The 16,104-nt window shown below is 37.6% G+C and overlaps 1 protein-coding gene across 4 annotated transcripts in view; it reads left to right on the top strand.

Annotated features, from left to right (window-relative positions):
* The window catches only part of CDK6 (cyclin dependent kinase 6), a 219,728-nt gene extending 205,013 nt beyond the window's left edge, over positions 1 to 14,715 (top strand). For all 4 annotated transcript variants that reach the window (XM_075049354.1, XM_075049339.1, XM_075049327.1 and 1 more), the window contains one exon: positions 1,238 to 14,715. In XM_075049354.1, the coding sequence (XP_074905455.1) occupies positions 1,238 to 1,384 (147 nt within the window). In that variant the 3' untranslated portion in view covers positions 1,385 to 14,715. The remainder of the gene's footprint in view (positions 1 to 1,237) is intronic.
* The last annotated feature ends 1,389 nt before the right edge of the window (positions 14,716 to 16,104 follow it).

Raw genomic sequence — 16,104 nt, 5'->3', positions numbered from 1 at the left:
TCAGTTTGCCTTTTGCCACGCTTGTTGAAATCTAGCTTAGTTTGTTCTCTGGAAGCCTTTAAAAGATCTTGGTTCACATGGGCTCGGTAGTGGGGGCTCAGTATAACTCTTGGAAGACTTGCTGTGTCCCTTCAGAAGCTGCTATCTCTGGCCTGCATTATCTATACAGAACAGCAGATCATCCTCCATTGTCCTTATGACTGCAGCTTCCAGCTGCGGTAAGCTGAACTACATCTGGACACTTGAAATGGCAGGGGAGAAATGCATCTGTTGTGCTTGCAGGCAGCTTGGAAAAGGAAGCTAGACATAGACAAGAATTAGATTCTGGAAAGAACAAGGAATAATATATGGCAGAGAGCTCAGTGAGCACGAGGGATGATGGGAGGGGGGAAGAAGGCAAATACCTATGCCTAGAAGGTGAGGTAGGAAGGGAAGCTGTTTCTGTTAGGCAAAGAGATGAGAACTGGGAGCCACAGATGAAAGGGGCGAGTAGGACTGGAAGTCACTGAATTAAATTTCAGAAGTTAAATGATAGAAATTCTGATACAAGAAAAGAAAGTAGGAGTAGGAAGTGGTTAGACAAGGATAGTAGGAAGGATACTATTTGCAGGTGAATGAAGGAAAAGAGAAGAACAAGGTATAAAACACAAGGCCATGGAAGAGATTTCAGTGCTGGCTGGACAAAGGCTGAGATAAGGATCTGGAAGGAAGGCAAGCGAAGTACAACTAGGAAGAAGAGGGAGAAACTGAACACAAAACGTTAGCATACAAAGGCTATAAAGCCAAAGACCCAACACCTGTAGAAATGCTGAGCCTAAGAATGAACATATACCTTATGATGCTGTCCATGTTTGTATAACCACAAAAGAATACTGCATTGACACTAAAAGAAAACAACAAAAGTTGTTCTTGAATAATTGCTCCCTGCAGTCTTTGAGACAGATGTTCTGTGCATGTGAATTCAAGAAAACCTGAATTCTGGGATATCCTAAACTATGAATACTTGAATTTTCTAACTTGTTATTTTCTATTAGCTTTGGGGATGCCATATTCATGTACTATGACCCCACTGCTTGTTTTAATATGGATGGTCATCTTATCGTGCAGCACTTACTGAGACACTGTTGTGTCTCATACTGATCATAAATTGAATGTGGCATGTGTTAATGTATATATGCAATGTTAGCACTGTTAACTGTACATTTTAGTTAAAACCAGCTTCTTTTCATACTTACAGAAATGCTTAGCATTCAATCCAGGCAAGAGAATATCTGCCTATGTTGCCCTTTCTCACCCATATTTCCATGATCTGGAGAAATGCAAGGAGAATCTGGACTCTCACATGTCATCCAGCCAAAACTCCAGTGAGGTGAATGCATCATAATGCTGACTGAAGATGAACCATAAATGAACAAGACGTGTAGCTGACAAGGCCACTGTCCCACACAAACCACATAGCTCTTCTAGCGAAGATCATTATTTGGAGGTTTTATGCACTTATCTTTTATTTTGGGATTGTGATGTGCTTATCCAAGAAAATCAATCTAGTTTACTTTCATCAGAGCAACACAAGGGCCAGGGCTTTGATCTGCTCCCATTGCAGCTTTATGTTTGGTTTGGTTTGGTTTTGTTTATCTACCTGGGAAAACTCCAGATGAAGAGAAGCTGCTGACCAGTTTTGCTGCCATTTTATCCTTTTAATATTGAATGCTGCCAGTGTGGAGTAGGATGATCAAGTTACTGCCAAAACATGATGCAATCTCTCTCTCTAGCTGCTGAAGCATGATTTGGTACTTTTTTTATTATTATGAGATCTCTTACAGTGATATTTAAAGAATGGCATTGAAATATCAGATCTCTCAACCTGCAGTTAACTGATACATGCATTAATACATCCAGCTACTGTTCATTCAGAGCATAAATGCAGGTGCTTCCCCACTTGAAAACTTGGATGGATTATTTTAGCATTTCATTACTCTATGAAAATAACAGTGATGATGGTGATCATAATAAATTCTCAACTTTTAGGTTTTTTCATACACAAACGAGTTATTATCTAGCTACGTTTGTGTGTGTGTTGCAAAAAACAAGTGTTTAACAAACTTCTAGAGTCCTGTTCTTAAAGACTCTTTCAGTTTCCAAATGGTCAGTTTGCATTGAAATTCAGGCACGTTCTAGCCCATCATCTAACCCAGCATTCCCCTCTGGAAACAGCTGCAAACACATTTTCTTTCTCTCATTCCATATTTTCTGATATGCAGCCCAAAGACATGAGCAGAGCCAATGAAAATCAATACAGATTTTCACCTTCAACCTGTTCTGCTTATCAGCCAAAAAGGAAAATAGAAAAAAATTTTCCAGTTCAGAAGCAGAGAATCCTATACCTGTAATAAGCACAGATATGTATTTGTGCTGAATTGTATGCTGTATACGGCACTGCCTTATCTGCAATACCCCCCTATGGATCGCAAGTGCATGAACATTACTGTCTCAAAATGCCTCAGATATCATTTATTACGCAAACTTGTTTTCTATGCAGAAATGCATGAGCTTCTCTCCTAAACCACCATGTGGGTATACTGGCACATGCTTTTCCACTAGGGTTAATGTGCCATTATTGAATGTCAAAATAACTAAGCAATTCACATGCCTTTATAGCACAGTTATTTTAAATATTACATTAAATTTTTATACTTAGTATTTTTACCTTAACTAAAATATATTTTCAGTATTTTAAAAAGAATCTTTTATTTTTTTAATACTGTACTGGGGAAAAAAGAAATATTTTAAATCCATAAAAGCTGTTCCCAAGCATGACTTTAGTGCACTTACCTGGATATGACTTGGGGGAAAATATTGGTCCAACAAGTTAGCCCTTACCATAAAACCATAAATATACACTATTGCAGTATAACTGATGATAAGTGAGGCAGCTAGCTTTGCTTACTCCTGTGATAGTCCCTTAAGCTCTATCTTCCTCAGCTCTATTTCATCTTGTTTAGCTAGTGAGCCAACATTATATCCTTATTCACAGCATGCTTGGCAGAAGCGCTGGTCCTTAGCAGTGAGTTGAGCAATATAATCTTCCCACCTGTGGCATGGTAACTTGTAGCCATCTCCCTGGCAGGTTTCTCAGTCCTGTGATAGACTGGCTGTTGTGGCAGGCTTCATTGTTAACTCTGTTTCAGGTATCTGTGCTGCCTGGGACATGGTCCATTGCTAGGATAGTGAGTGGATCTTACCTGTCTCTTGGATAAAGCTTTTCACTACTGTTAGACACATAAGTATGAGACGTATGGTTAAATTAGGTCTGTTTTAAATAAGCCAGGTTTTAAAAGGACCACTTGCGTGCATGCATGCAGTGACCTGTGCTTTCCTCCATGCCCAGAATGATGCCTATGCAAAACCTACCAGCATGAACAGGCAAGCTGCAAATTAGGCTTGGCAAGAGCGTGCATGAGGCATCTGCACTCAGAGATACTACAGATGCAAAACACAAGAATTTGGAAGCTCTGCGAGCAGCAAGCTGAAGGCCAGGGAGCGGTCATGGCAGCTAACCCTCTAATCTTGGCCTTGCCTCTGTCACTGTCGCTGTTTCTACATCCAACGGGAACTGCAAGCCCACAGCACTGATGTTGTACCTGAGTGTGAATAGGTTTTAACATTCATAGAAAAGGATGGGCCGGAGTGAAATATTTGCTAACCATTTTTAAACAAAAATTAGAACAACAGAGACAAATTTCAGGAGAATCTTGTGACAGTAACAAATATAAAAGTTTTCTATGCAGTCTAGCACTTTTAAAAACATTCCACATTTTACCTAGTGCTGAGCTATCATACATAATTTATCAGGGCATTCAGCTGGTGTGGCTTTCCAGCAGCTGTCAGGGAACTCTCCCAGAGCTCTCCAACAAACATAGGGTGAAAATGTAGGGGAGAAGAGGGTATTTTCAAATCAGGCTTAAAACTCTCAGATAGAGATGTGCATCTGTTCCATGTTAGAAGAGCTTGTTGTATTAAGCTTAGCGAAGCAAAGGCTAGAAGAGAATATGATTGCTGAATGTAGGTACATTATTGGGGTAAAACAAAAATGAGGGAAGATAACACTTTAAGCTAAAGATTAGTGTTGGCTCAAAAATGAATGAGAATATGGAAATCTCGAGGAAGTTAACTACTGGAGCAGTATTTCCCAATCAGTAGAAGAGCTCAGAGAGCAGCAGAGAAAAGCAAGGGCTGGCTTGTGGAATCAGAAGCAGAGCTTCTGCAATGTGGTGCTCTAAGTAGTCTAATAGAGGATCAGGTTATAAATGGGGGTATTCAGGAGAACAGCTTGAGAAAGGCTGCATTAATGGTCACGTTCTGGAACATCCTTCCAGTGGGAATGGCAGGAACTAAAAAAAATCTGTCTTGGCAGGGTTAGGGAAATGATTTATCTAATGGGGTCCTTGTGGTAGCAAGGATCTAGATTCAAAGGACCAATAACTTTTCAAATGACCTTCTTTTCAAAATCTCTTTAGGAAGAAATTTCATCTGACATGCCATAGGCTTCCTCTTATTCCAGTCTTCCCTGCCAAACCATGGGGTTTCACTTACACTAGTAAACTGAGAAAGCCTGTTCTCTGGCTGGGCGAAGTGCTGGCACTGGCTAAAATCATGCCAGGAATCATGCTCATAATTAGACAGTACAGACAACTGTGGGACTGTGCTTGAGCCCATGCCCTTGCTCTTTTTATTTTACTGGTACAGCTCTAGTATTTGAGTACTTTTACTCATTACTGCCATATGTGTAGGATGTAGGAATTGTATATGTGAAAAAGAAAGTGCTCCTTGACACACGTTCCAAACTGTGATGAAAACTCTTCATATACCCTTTAAATAAGACTTCAAAGTGCAATTCTTAGCAATAACTATGCCTGTATGTGTTCTACAGGAGCAGTTCGACAGCAGCTAAAAACCACTGAATAACAAAAAAATATCAAAAATAAGTATAGATGTTAGCTCCTAGACCACCCACAACCAGGCACTGTGCTCTTCTCAGCAGAGAACAGGGTATTCTAAGTAACGGAAGGAGCAATTTCTATCTCCCACCAAACTTTTTTTTATCACTACTACATAATTCTGCAGGAAAAACAGACCCAATAACCAAGGAAAAAAATCACCAAAGCCAGTTAGTGAAGTGCTAATTGCTGAACCATAGCAACATATCTGGAGCAGCCTTCTCTCTTCACCCTGTCTCCATGCTCACTATAGTGTCCAGTTCTTCTCCTTCAGCTGCCTTATGGAAACAAGTTTCAGTGATGCTCACAGGTGCTATTTCCAACAAGATTCTTCCAAATTTCCAATAGCTACACAGTGTCAGTGTCCCCTATGTCCCTATTACCAAGTATTGCTTCTTTTAGTCCAGCAGCCCAGAACTGATGATTAAAAAAAGAATCTCGTGTACCTCCTTGCATACCCTTAGTTTTGCATACATCTATGTTGCCTTCTGTGTGCCGAGTAAAATTATAAAAATAGGGTTTGTGCATATTTCTGTGTAGGCTGTGCCCGCACTCCAGGTTTTTTTCAGCCTATTAGTCCACAGTGGTAAATGTTGGAGTATCTTCCTCTGTTGTTTCTGTCCTAAAACACACCAAAAAATGAGGACATCATGTTTCCAAAATATTGAAATTTCATGCTATGTGTACAGAGCCTTTTACAAGAAAGGAATCAGTAAGTTGTAGCATTTGAGCATCTTCTGCGTGGGGTAACATTGTAAGCATCGTAACTCTTACGTGGTTTTTACACTTGATGGTTGTTTTGATGAATAAGAAGAAAATACTGTGCCATGCTACTTTTCACAGGTTCACTCACTGTCTTTGAGAAGCATGTTTTATTTTACATATAATCCTCTCTGCTGTTGGGTATTAGGCCAACTTTAATATGGAAAATAAAGAGAAAACGAGCTGTTTCGGTCTTTTAGCCAACAAACTTGGAGCACTTACCTGACTCACAACTGAAAACACATCAGTTGTCAAATATGTATATGAATCATAAACCACACAGTTTGGTTTAAAAGGCCACATAAATTAATTATGTTCCATGTATAAGACACAGCTGAATAATAAGGAAGTTTATTCTAAGAACTCTGTTTTATAGAACCACTTTGCTAGTATTTTTCATTTACAGTAGTTTCAGGAATAGGTTGATTTTTATATACAATATGAATTAGAAGATACTAGGCTATTAGAGTGATTTTGTTGCGTTATGCTTGAAGTTTGAATTGATCACAAGCTTAGGAACCTAGCATATTTATTTTATAACTATGAAACTGCTTCTAAATATCACAATCTGGTTTTGATATTAACAGGATTTCACACTTCTCTTAACGTGTAAATGATTTTCTTGAAATTAGTATATTAGAAAAAACATTTTTCCAAACTGCAGTTGTGTGGGAAAATTTAAGAAATATATTTTTACTTTCACAGAGAATAGTAACATGTTATATATTGAAATCTTCAGTAACTGACTGTTAATAAGCTATCACTTTTACTTCTTTTTGATCACTAAGTATTGGAGTATACAGATTACTTTCCATGAAGAAAAAATTCAGAAGCACTCTCTAGAACAGTAAATGGGATTTTATATGTTTAAGCTTCCAAGTTTCACTTTCATATCCAGTTTTTTTGTGCAAGTCCAGTTCAGGTGAGCAAAAACACAACTACAATTTTAACAGTCTAAAAGGCTGTGCAACTCAAATAAGAGTTTTATCTGTGAAGTATTTATTTTATTGTATCTCTTTGTTTTGCAAATTGTTAGATAATGACTGTAATAACTCTAGTTTCTGGACCAGACTCTGTAACCATCAAATCGCAGTAATTTATGTAAAACAATAAGAAGCTTTCTCATTGGCTTAAATGAACTAGGCCATTAAAAGAAGAAAGATGTGGACACGTGAACTGACAAATACACTTTTGCCAAGTGTTATTTTTTCCTTTTAGTTTGAAGCTTAGTAAATACTACATACTGATATGCAATATATACACAATATAGGAACCATAAAAAACACTTAGGAGTCGTGTGCATGGATAATATAAAAAATGCCTCATTAAATTTTTGCAGAACCCAGCTAAAAATCATTCTTTTAGCTGTAACACTGAATACTTTGAAACTGATATATTTTTGCATTAAGAAATATTCCTGAAAATTTATGTATATGTTTTTAATTTAGACAGTGATAGGCACCCAAACAGAACTGAATCAAATAGGAACTTGTTCTCAAAAAATTATTCTGCAAGGCCAACGAGATACCATCAGTTCTTTATATGTTCAGCGGAAGCTGAAATTAGCCAGCCCCATGCTTAGATGAGCTTTTTGCTTTCTGGACAGAAAAGCCCAAGGTTGCTGTGAGTAAAGACAGTGGAAAATCTGCTTTGACTTAAATAAAGTCTTTTGAGAGCTTCTGCAATATTCAAATTTCCAGCCTTCATTGAAAAATTGTGCAAAACAGCTAAGATAAACAAAAACTCCCTAACCATATGGCATTTTTTTCTTTCAGATTAAATGTTTTATATGTGTTAGAATATATTGGTGGGCTTCATCCAGCCTAATGTCAATGAGACTTTTGCATGGCTAGAGAAAGTAAGAAGAGATTCTGCTATGGTTATTTTGATACTGGGTGACTGGTAAACTTTTTGTTCGCAAAAAAGATCAGACAAAAGATATTGCCTTCTTTTTATATAAAACAAACAACTGACAGTAAAGATTAAAAAGGAGATTTTAAGGAATTATTGGGAAAATATTGTTCGGATAAGTGAAAAGGAGCATATTTATAATGTGAAAAATGTAAATTCAAACAATGTGTATTAAATATGCATTGAAACTGATACTTTTTCACTGACCTTGCAAAGTTGATAGGGTTTTATGAAAGAAAAGCATCCAGGTATGAATTTATTCTAACTACCATTTTAATGTTCATTTGCACTAAAGCAACCTATACCATTTGACTGAAAGGAGAAGGGAAAACAGGTAATGTTTAACTTGTGATTTACTTTAGTGATGACTACATGGATATGCTGTAAAGCTCTCAAGCTCGCTGTCCATTTTCAAGCAAGCTAGATTTACATCCATACTATTTAGCTTTCTGCACCTTAAACCCATCCACAAGCCAGAAAAAAAACCCACATTTTCTAGTGTTTATATGGATAGTTGCTCCCACTGACACGCTCATGTTAAACCCAGCCAAAGAGCATTGTCTCTGCCACTGAATGGAAAATGAATTTTCACAGACTACCAGCTTTCTTCATGCAATTACTCCTAAAAAGTTTGTAATTAACATTCAACAATATGCAGACTTTCCTCTTATTCCATGTTTCATACGTATGCCATGTTATGCAAATCCTCAGCCTTTTTTGTTAAAAAAAACCCAGTTCTTGAATGTTAGGATCAATTTTGAGTAGCTCGATGAGGGAAGAAAATTGTGAAGTGCTGCAAAGAGAGGAAAAAAGGGCAGAGATTAGGAGAGCTCGGGGCAATTTTGGCAAGTGAATTTGAATATGTGGAAAAGTTATGTGTAAGTGTAGGGGGAAGACTTTTTTACCACGTGTTTTGTTTTCTCCTATCGTTCACTTTCATAAGCATAAGATGATAAAGCAAGGCTCTTGCATAGGATTTTAGTTCCAGGCACTTATTATGCCAACTCAAATCATGAGTTCCAGTGCAGTTTTTCAACATAGCAACAGCCCTATTTTTTAAATCAGATTTTGCAGAAGCTAGATGTTTTTCTGTGTAGATACAAAAAAAAATCTTATGAGTCAGCTTGAGAGCAGATTAAGCTGGCCACACAGACACTGCCTGTAGTTCAGCTGCAGACATGGAGAATGTACAGCCCTAAGGCAGGACAGTCACTAACAGTGTCCATTAGTGTGCAATATCACTGCATATTGCAAGCTGACTCCTGCCACAAATTGAAAGTCCTTTGGCAACCCAAAATGGCATGGTTTTGAGCACTTGGACTTTGAAAAGATTATCCTCATGCAAGTTTTGCTGGATCAGTCCAGGTGGTTCACCATCTTACAGGAGCAAGTCTGAGAGCCTAGCAAGTCTGGCTGACACCCAGTGTAAGTAATACTGCAGAACTATCTGCCATTGAAAAAAAAAGTCTTTTTGTAGGTTGTACAGCAGGAATGGAGCTTTCTGAGGTGCTGTGCCAACCTGAGAGCTACCATTAACTATTGTTATGCCTCCTCCAAAAATACAGAGTATAAGGCCTGTGTAGCATTTTGTTGTGTTTAGCCCATGTGTGTGGGTGGCTGGGTAAGTGTTGGCACAGAGCAGCTAATTTTGGTCCTTCCATTAAGTGTGAGCAAGTAGGCTTGGCACAGAGACAAATTTCACAGTTCCAGGGATAGGAAACGTCTAATTCTACACAGTAGTTCCCTAGCATTTGTTAAATACATATAGTGATAGATCATCCGGTCACTCAAGCTGTCCTTTCCTTATCCCAGATCATCCTACTGCGACACTGTGAAAGAAGCCCTGGGGAGTCTACTCCTCAACAGTCTTTCAACACCCTGCTTCCTCTCACTGCAGTGACACTTAATTACCTATCACTTGTCTGTCACCCTGCTGATACTTCCACGGCCACTTAAGATGTGAGCTAAATTACTGCCTTGTGATTCTGCAGGCCCCCCAGTCTGCAGGCAGCCAATGGTTTGTACTATAGTTTTTCCTTGCTTCTTGTTAGGAACTGGGAAATACTACAGTAGAATATGGCAAAGTGTGTGCTAGTTTTACACTCTTTGGTTCAAGCAAAGAGATGAGCTAGAATAGGTTAGATTGAATATAATGTGTTTGATCAGCCGAAACACTTTTTGATTCAGAAGATTATTTACTAAGTATAGAAGATCCCTGGACAGCTGTCTGTGATGTACATGTTTACAAGAGCAGCCAATGATGCTTCTGTTATTCAGAAGTTTTTAATGGATACAAACAAGACTAGCAATGCCAGCCTCCTACTGCTTACCTCCCTTCCCTTCCCTGAGATCACTGTTCCCAGGGAGAGGTTTCTTCCCAGCATGAGGCAGAGCAACTATGAAACAGTTCTTCCTTATATGAAGGTCCCCAACTCTCAAGATAACTTGGGTGCATGTAGGCAATCAAGCTCACTGCTTTCTGCTATGGCAGTTTTGAGTAGAGTCCTGCCCCAAGTACTAGGCACAGACAGACCTTAACGCCCAGTACATCCTCCTGAGAAAAAGTCTTTCCAGGATCTAGAGGGGACACTATGCTTACTGTTTCTATTGCAGTTTAAACAGCAGTGTAATAAGAACTCCCCTGAGAAACCTCTCTCACTACACAAAAAGGATGACTCTGAATTCTGGACATGCTGTGGGAAAAGACAAAGTGTTTTAGTCCAGGTGGATGATGGTGTATCTTGAACAATCATCCCTCACTGATGATAGGAAAAAAAAAAACAACAAACTGGCTTCAAAATGTAGCCTGGGTCTGCAGAGTGCTAGTTAAATAAGAAGTGCTTCTCAATCGTTTTCTAGGAAGACTCAAAATCCATCATGATTTTTTGCAGGGACTTTATCTTGGAGTCCCTTTAACAAAGGTGGCTGTAACCATGGGTTGCAACTACAACAAGAATTACATCCGAAATTGGGTGCTGACAAGAAGTGTGTGGATGCCGATGCGGGGCTGTACAAGGTGGCTTATATAAGTTCAGTGGGGATGTGCTCGTCTGAGAGTATTGATTGCCATGCACATTTTGAACTGAAGTTACCTATCATAACATGATAGAAGGACTGCAGTGTCATGAGATTAGAGGCTGAAGGGACTGCAGAGATTGATCCATCCTTTCCTTTTTTCTCTCTTGATGTCTAGCAACCCAGTGGTTTTCCAACTTCGTATTGATTTGTTTTATTTCACCTCCATCACCACCATTCTCCTTCCTTTTGTGTATAATAAATTGAATAGAAGAGCATTACTCTGGTTTACCAGCTTAAAACCAGAGCAGACCAACACTGTCTAAAAATTCTGATCACTCTCTGGTGGTCAATATTAAGTGAATCATTTGTCTCTGTTTAGATTCCAACAAATAGAATTCAATATCCATGACACCTTCCTTGCATTCAGCACTGTTAAATAACCTTGCTGTCATTCTCTGCAGTGTTCAAAATCTCTTTTCCCGGAGACTGAACTCCCCTCCTACAACCCACTTAGAGTCACAGCAACGTGAGCAAAAGAAGTTTACGTTATGGCAGTGCTTTTTGGTAAGGAATGACAGCCGGTTCCAATTGAAGGAAGGCCTGAAAGAGTCTCGAGGACTCTTAGCCAGGCACCTTTCACAGGCAAGGCAGTCACTTCTGTTAAAGCGAAAAACACATTTTAAAATACTTAAGACAGAGAAAATATAAAGATGCCATTTATTTTCCTGATAGAATCTGTTTTCTACACAAAGCTGTATGATTTTGGCACCGAAACCAAGCCCACAGGCACCCATTTATTATTTCCTTTCAATCTTTAATTTCTTTATAAATTCTTTTCAGGCATTCAGATTAATGTATTTATGGTCTGTTTCATTCTAATTCATTTAAGTGGTCTATATCTGCCATTGAATCTCATATAGGTTTTATTTTTAATGTAATATTTAGCTGCATTACTTTGAACAGCTTTAAAAGTATAAAGTCTTCGAATGCTCTAGTTAAAGAAAAATTACACCCTCAGAATGATGTCTTAGAAGTTGAACTGTATACTTTGGAAATTATGTTTATATTATAACTCCTGAAAGCATCACAGGGTGCTTTTCTCTGTATGTCTGTCTTCTCCTTTCAGTGTAACAGTGTGTATTTGTATTTCCTCACTAGCTTGATACTCTTCAGTCTGAAGGCCCAAGTACACAAACATGAATACCAGTAAATGGGGTCAGAGTTTATTGAAGATGTGGACACATTTATCTGCAAGCTATTTGACATTAACCTAAATTATTGCTATTATAATTCAGTATATTATTTCTTATGAAAACACACTAGTCCTGTGAAAGGGTAGTTGCCAAAAAATGTGTCAAGTCTTGCCGCTTTATTGTTTATTTGCGTTTAGTATACACTTCAGTTGTTGAAGTGAAGCTAGTTTCATAGAGAGGCAGAAAGCTAGATCAGTCAAAAAAAATCATAAATAAGCTTCATACTGTACATTGAGTTTTGCAACTAGAGTAGTATGTGTGTTCAGATGTAGTATTTTTATGCTTTAGGGTATTTTTGTTTAATATGTAAAGGAATAAGCAGATTACTTTGAAATGCTATTGTAGAGCTAATTTTACACATAGTGGGAGAATGTTGTCTGAAAAAATTAAAATTAGAAAACATTACATAGGCTGCCTTTGGCTTTATTTTGTTTGTAGCAGGGTCAGCAGGTATCTGTCGATTCCAGATGCTTAAGCCAGGAGCCAAGTTCGTGTGGCATCTTGTAATTGAAGAAAGTTTTTTGCAGTGATAAATTTGCCCATCTGGGCTTTAAGTAAGATTGTTGGCTAAACAAAAGCATAAAGGCAGAAAATTTAGGGTTTGGTTTTGGGGGTTTTTTTTTGTTAGTTTTTTTTTTTTTTCTGCATGGACAATTGCATGAAATAGGATTGGGGTTTCAAAGTATTTAAAATCATTTAGCATAATTTACTCTTGTGGTAGCTTCACTGACTACAGTTACATTAAATGAAGAATTTGACCTTGTAAGTCTACAAATTTCAGTGTCAGGCAGTTCTGGTCTATATAGTGATACTTAAGCTTAGTAAAACAGCATGAATACTATATAAATGGTAATATGTGATAAAAATCTTAACTCTAGTAACATTCTCTCAAAATTTCTATTCATTGCTTTTTTATACAAAAGTTCAGAAGTGCATTTAGTGGCATTGGGATATGTGGAGAAAAGGATGATGCTGGTACAGAAATGTATCACAAATAAGATTCAGTTCTTACTGCTCCAGACACTCCATGTGTGCCTCCCTTAAACATTACAAATCCCACTGAAGTTAACAGAAGACATATATAAAGTTAAGTCTGTTTGTAACTCTCACGGGATACTGGTTTCAGGATCTGCAAGATAAGTTATGTTCTCAAAGGCATTATTAAAACTTGTGTTTTCAGGTTTACAGAATACTACGAACAGTGAGGACAGCTTCTGAGACACATCCAGAGTAACCTTATTAATTGATATTACATCAGACCAACATCCATTAGCAAATCAAAATCTGTTTCGGTACTTTTACTGCTCAGTATGATTTTACAAAAAATAACATGAAAAACATTCAGAAAGTTAAAACAGCCTTTAATGCTGTTTGGCTTATTTTTTTCTCTTTTTTCCCCCTTTTTTGTAATAAAATATCATTTACTCTGGAGGTGTCTAAGATTTGATAATTCAAAAAAAACATGCAAAGCCGTTTTGAATATTTTTTTTTTCATTCACCTTAGGGCATATACTCAGCTGGTGAAAATCAGCACAGTCCTGTTGACTTCTACAGCATTATATCAGCTTGTACCAGCAAAACAGCTGGCACATTGAGTTTCAGCATTTCAAGTCACTTTACCTACATATGCAGTAGGATTTTGTTTTGCAAGGTGGAAAGTTACCTATGGTGCAAACTGTACTACCTAGACTACCATTGATACCTATTCACAGGACATGATTTCACTGTATCACTTCATACTTGAAATTCATTATGTTCTTTTAATCAGGGTACAAACATGAAAAGGTGCGTGTGTTACTGTTTCTTTTAAAGGTGCATCATTTTTTTTTATTCTGTGTGCATGGTTACTATTCAGTGTTCCTTTACATTCTTCGCATTCAGCATTAAAATCAACTATGTGTGAAACACAGAATCACCTACAGAGGTACAGGAATATGTAACAGTGATTTCTTGAATTGTTACTGAAATATACTGGTTTACCTTCTAGTCATCAATGACATCAAGGGGCTACAACATGCAAACTGTGGTATATAAAAGTATTGCACCATTGCTGTACATGAAATCTTGCAGCCTCTCTCCTCTTCTTGCACAGCTGCTGATTACCATATACGCATTGGAAAAAAGTATGTTTCTGCTGTACAGAATAGCTGGGAAATAATGCAGACACTTGGGAAACTCTAGAGCTCCCTTTGCAAGCTTTCAAAAAAAGCCCTTTGATCTAACTGCATGCCTGCTCTGTGTCCCAAATATCACCCTATGGGGCTTTCTGCTTTAAGAACACCCTCAGCTGGGGTTACTTTACGTTGACTGCATTGAAGTTCATCAGAGCATGCACCTTAACATATAACATATTCTTTAGCTTTTACAAGTTTGTAAAGATGGTTGACTGCAAAAATAACTATGTGTCAATACAACAAAATTAAATTAAGGCACACAGAAGGTTATCAATATTGTATTATATCAGAATTACAGTCCTTTGGAACTGAACGTTTTGCTGCTGGCAGTGCAAGAAAAGCAAAGTCGTGTATTTATTGTTGGGTGCTGAGGGTTTAGTATGAAAACCAATATAATAAAAATTTTCAGTGTCAAGTTCTTTTTAGTTGTTCCCAAACTATTGGAAGGTTAAAAGGCAAAAAAAATTAGTTTTGTATTTAAAACTGCTCTCTTGAGGTTTACTTCACCTTTCTAGCTGTATGTTTCTTTTATCTAAAAATGTAAAATGAATACAAATGCAGTAAGTATTGTATATTAAATACAGAAAATTAGCAACATTGTTTTCTAGTTTTTATGTTTGCAAGTGTTCTTCTCAACACCCTGAGTATTCTAGAAAATCAACAAACATACACACAACCAGACAGAAACGTAAGCACATGCTCACCCTCTCCAGCACCTTACCATATACCTTTAATTTTATAAAAATCTAACCTCATTTTTCCTGATTTCTCACTTCTGAACTACTTTATTGCTCACCTAGGATGAATTCCATTTAAAAAAATAAAAATTTGAGCCATCACTTTTTGTTTCAAAGGCATAACATTGTTGCAATTGCTAAGAACGCTATATGGTTCAGCACTAGTTTGTCTTTACTGAAATCTTCTTTGGTTTGGTTTAGGCAAATTGTGCCTTAATTCAGCTACAATGGCTCTCAGTCATTCATGAAGCACAGTATTTTTCCCAAATGTTACTTGATTCAACTTTTACACTAACATGTGTGGTATTTGTGTATTCCTAAAGATTCTGCTGCTTTCATCTTCCATCTTTTAAAAAGCTGAGCACACCTTATTGATTAACTGTTTTTTCCTGATGGGCTATAAATATGACTAGTAACATTTCTGGGTATATAGAAATGCTAAAAGTGCGTGTTTTCAGTCAAACACAAAATGACACAACATCAGTCTCTAAAACCAGATGCATATTTTCTGTCTTCACTCCTAACCAAGCAAAAAATCCTCATTAAAACAACTCAAATAAAGCTTCAGCTTATTGTAAAGATCATTAAGTGCTCTTTAGAGCAGGATAAAAGTAGTTTCTACTAACAAGGCCTCCAATGAGCCACCAGACACAGGAATCTAAAAACTATTAGCTCAAGCATCCAAACAGATTTCAGCTTCTGGATGAAAGCTCTAGACAGAAATGACTGCAAAGCTAACCAGATCCCACAGCCACAAAGGATTTTGTAACTCAGAACCAAAACTTTGAGCTGCCCCTAGAAACTATAAGGAACCATGAAAGTCCTTTACAAAACATAGTTATATACACTGCAGGTGCAACGCAGCATTAAATAAAAACAACAGCTACCTTTACATTATGTGACATTCCAAATTAGTCTTTAAGCACATTATAAGATTACGAGCAGCAGTCCAGCCAGGGACAGACACAAAATGAACTGCAGTGAGGCCTGTGGCTGAGCAGAACAGTCAGCATCACAGATACCCATATTAGCCGTAGCTAATCCATCGTGAAAAGGGGGAAAAATTATGGAAAAATTTAACAGATTAAATAAGAGCTACCATGCATGTCTGGATACTATCTGGTGTTTTATCTCTGATAGTGCTCAGGGCAAGATACCACAGAAGAAAATCCAACAGTCTGTGGGCAGTTATATATACCGGACTTTTCTTCCTAGCCCTCATCTGTGAGAAGGTGACTTACCGCCTGCATGA

This window comes from Buteo buteo, chromosome 2 (genome assembly GCF_964188355.1).
Source record: "Buteo buteo chromosome 2, bButBut1.hap1.1, whole genome shotgun sequence".
Classification (NCBI taxonomy): Eukaryota; Metazoa; Chordata; class Aves; order Accipitriformes; family Accipitridae; genus Buteo; species Buteo buteo.
The sequence above is the reverse complement of the archived record's forward strand: the minus strand, read 5'-3'. Positions and strand labels throughout refer to the sequence as shown.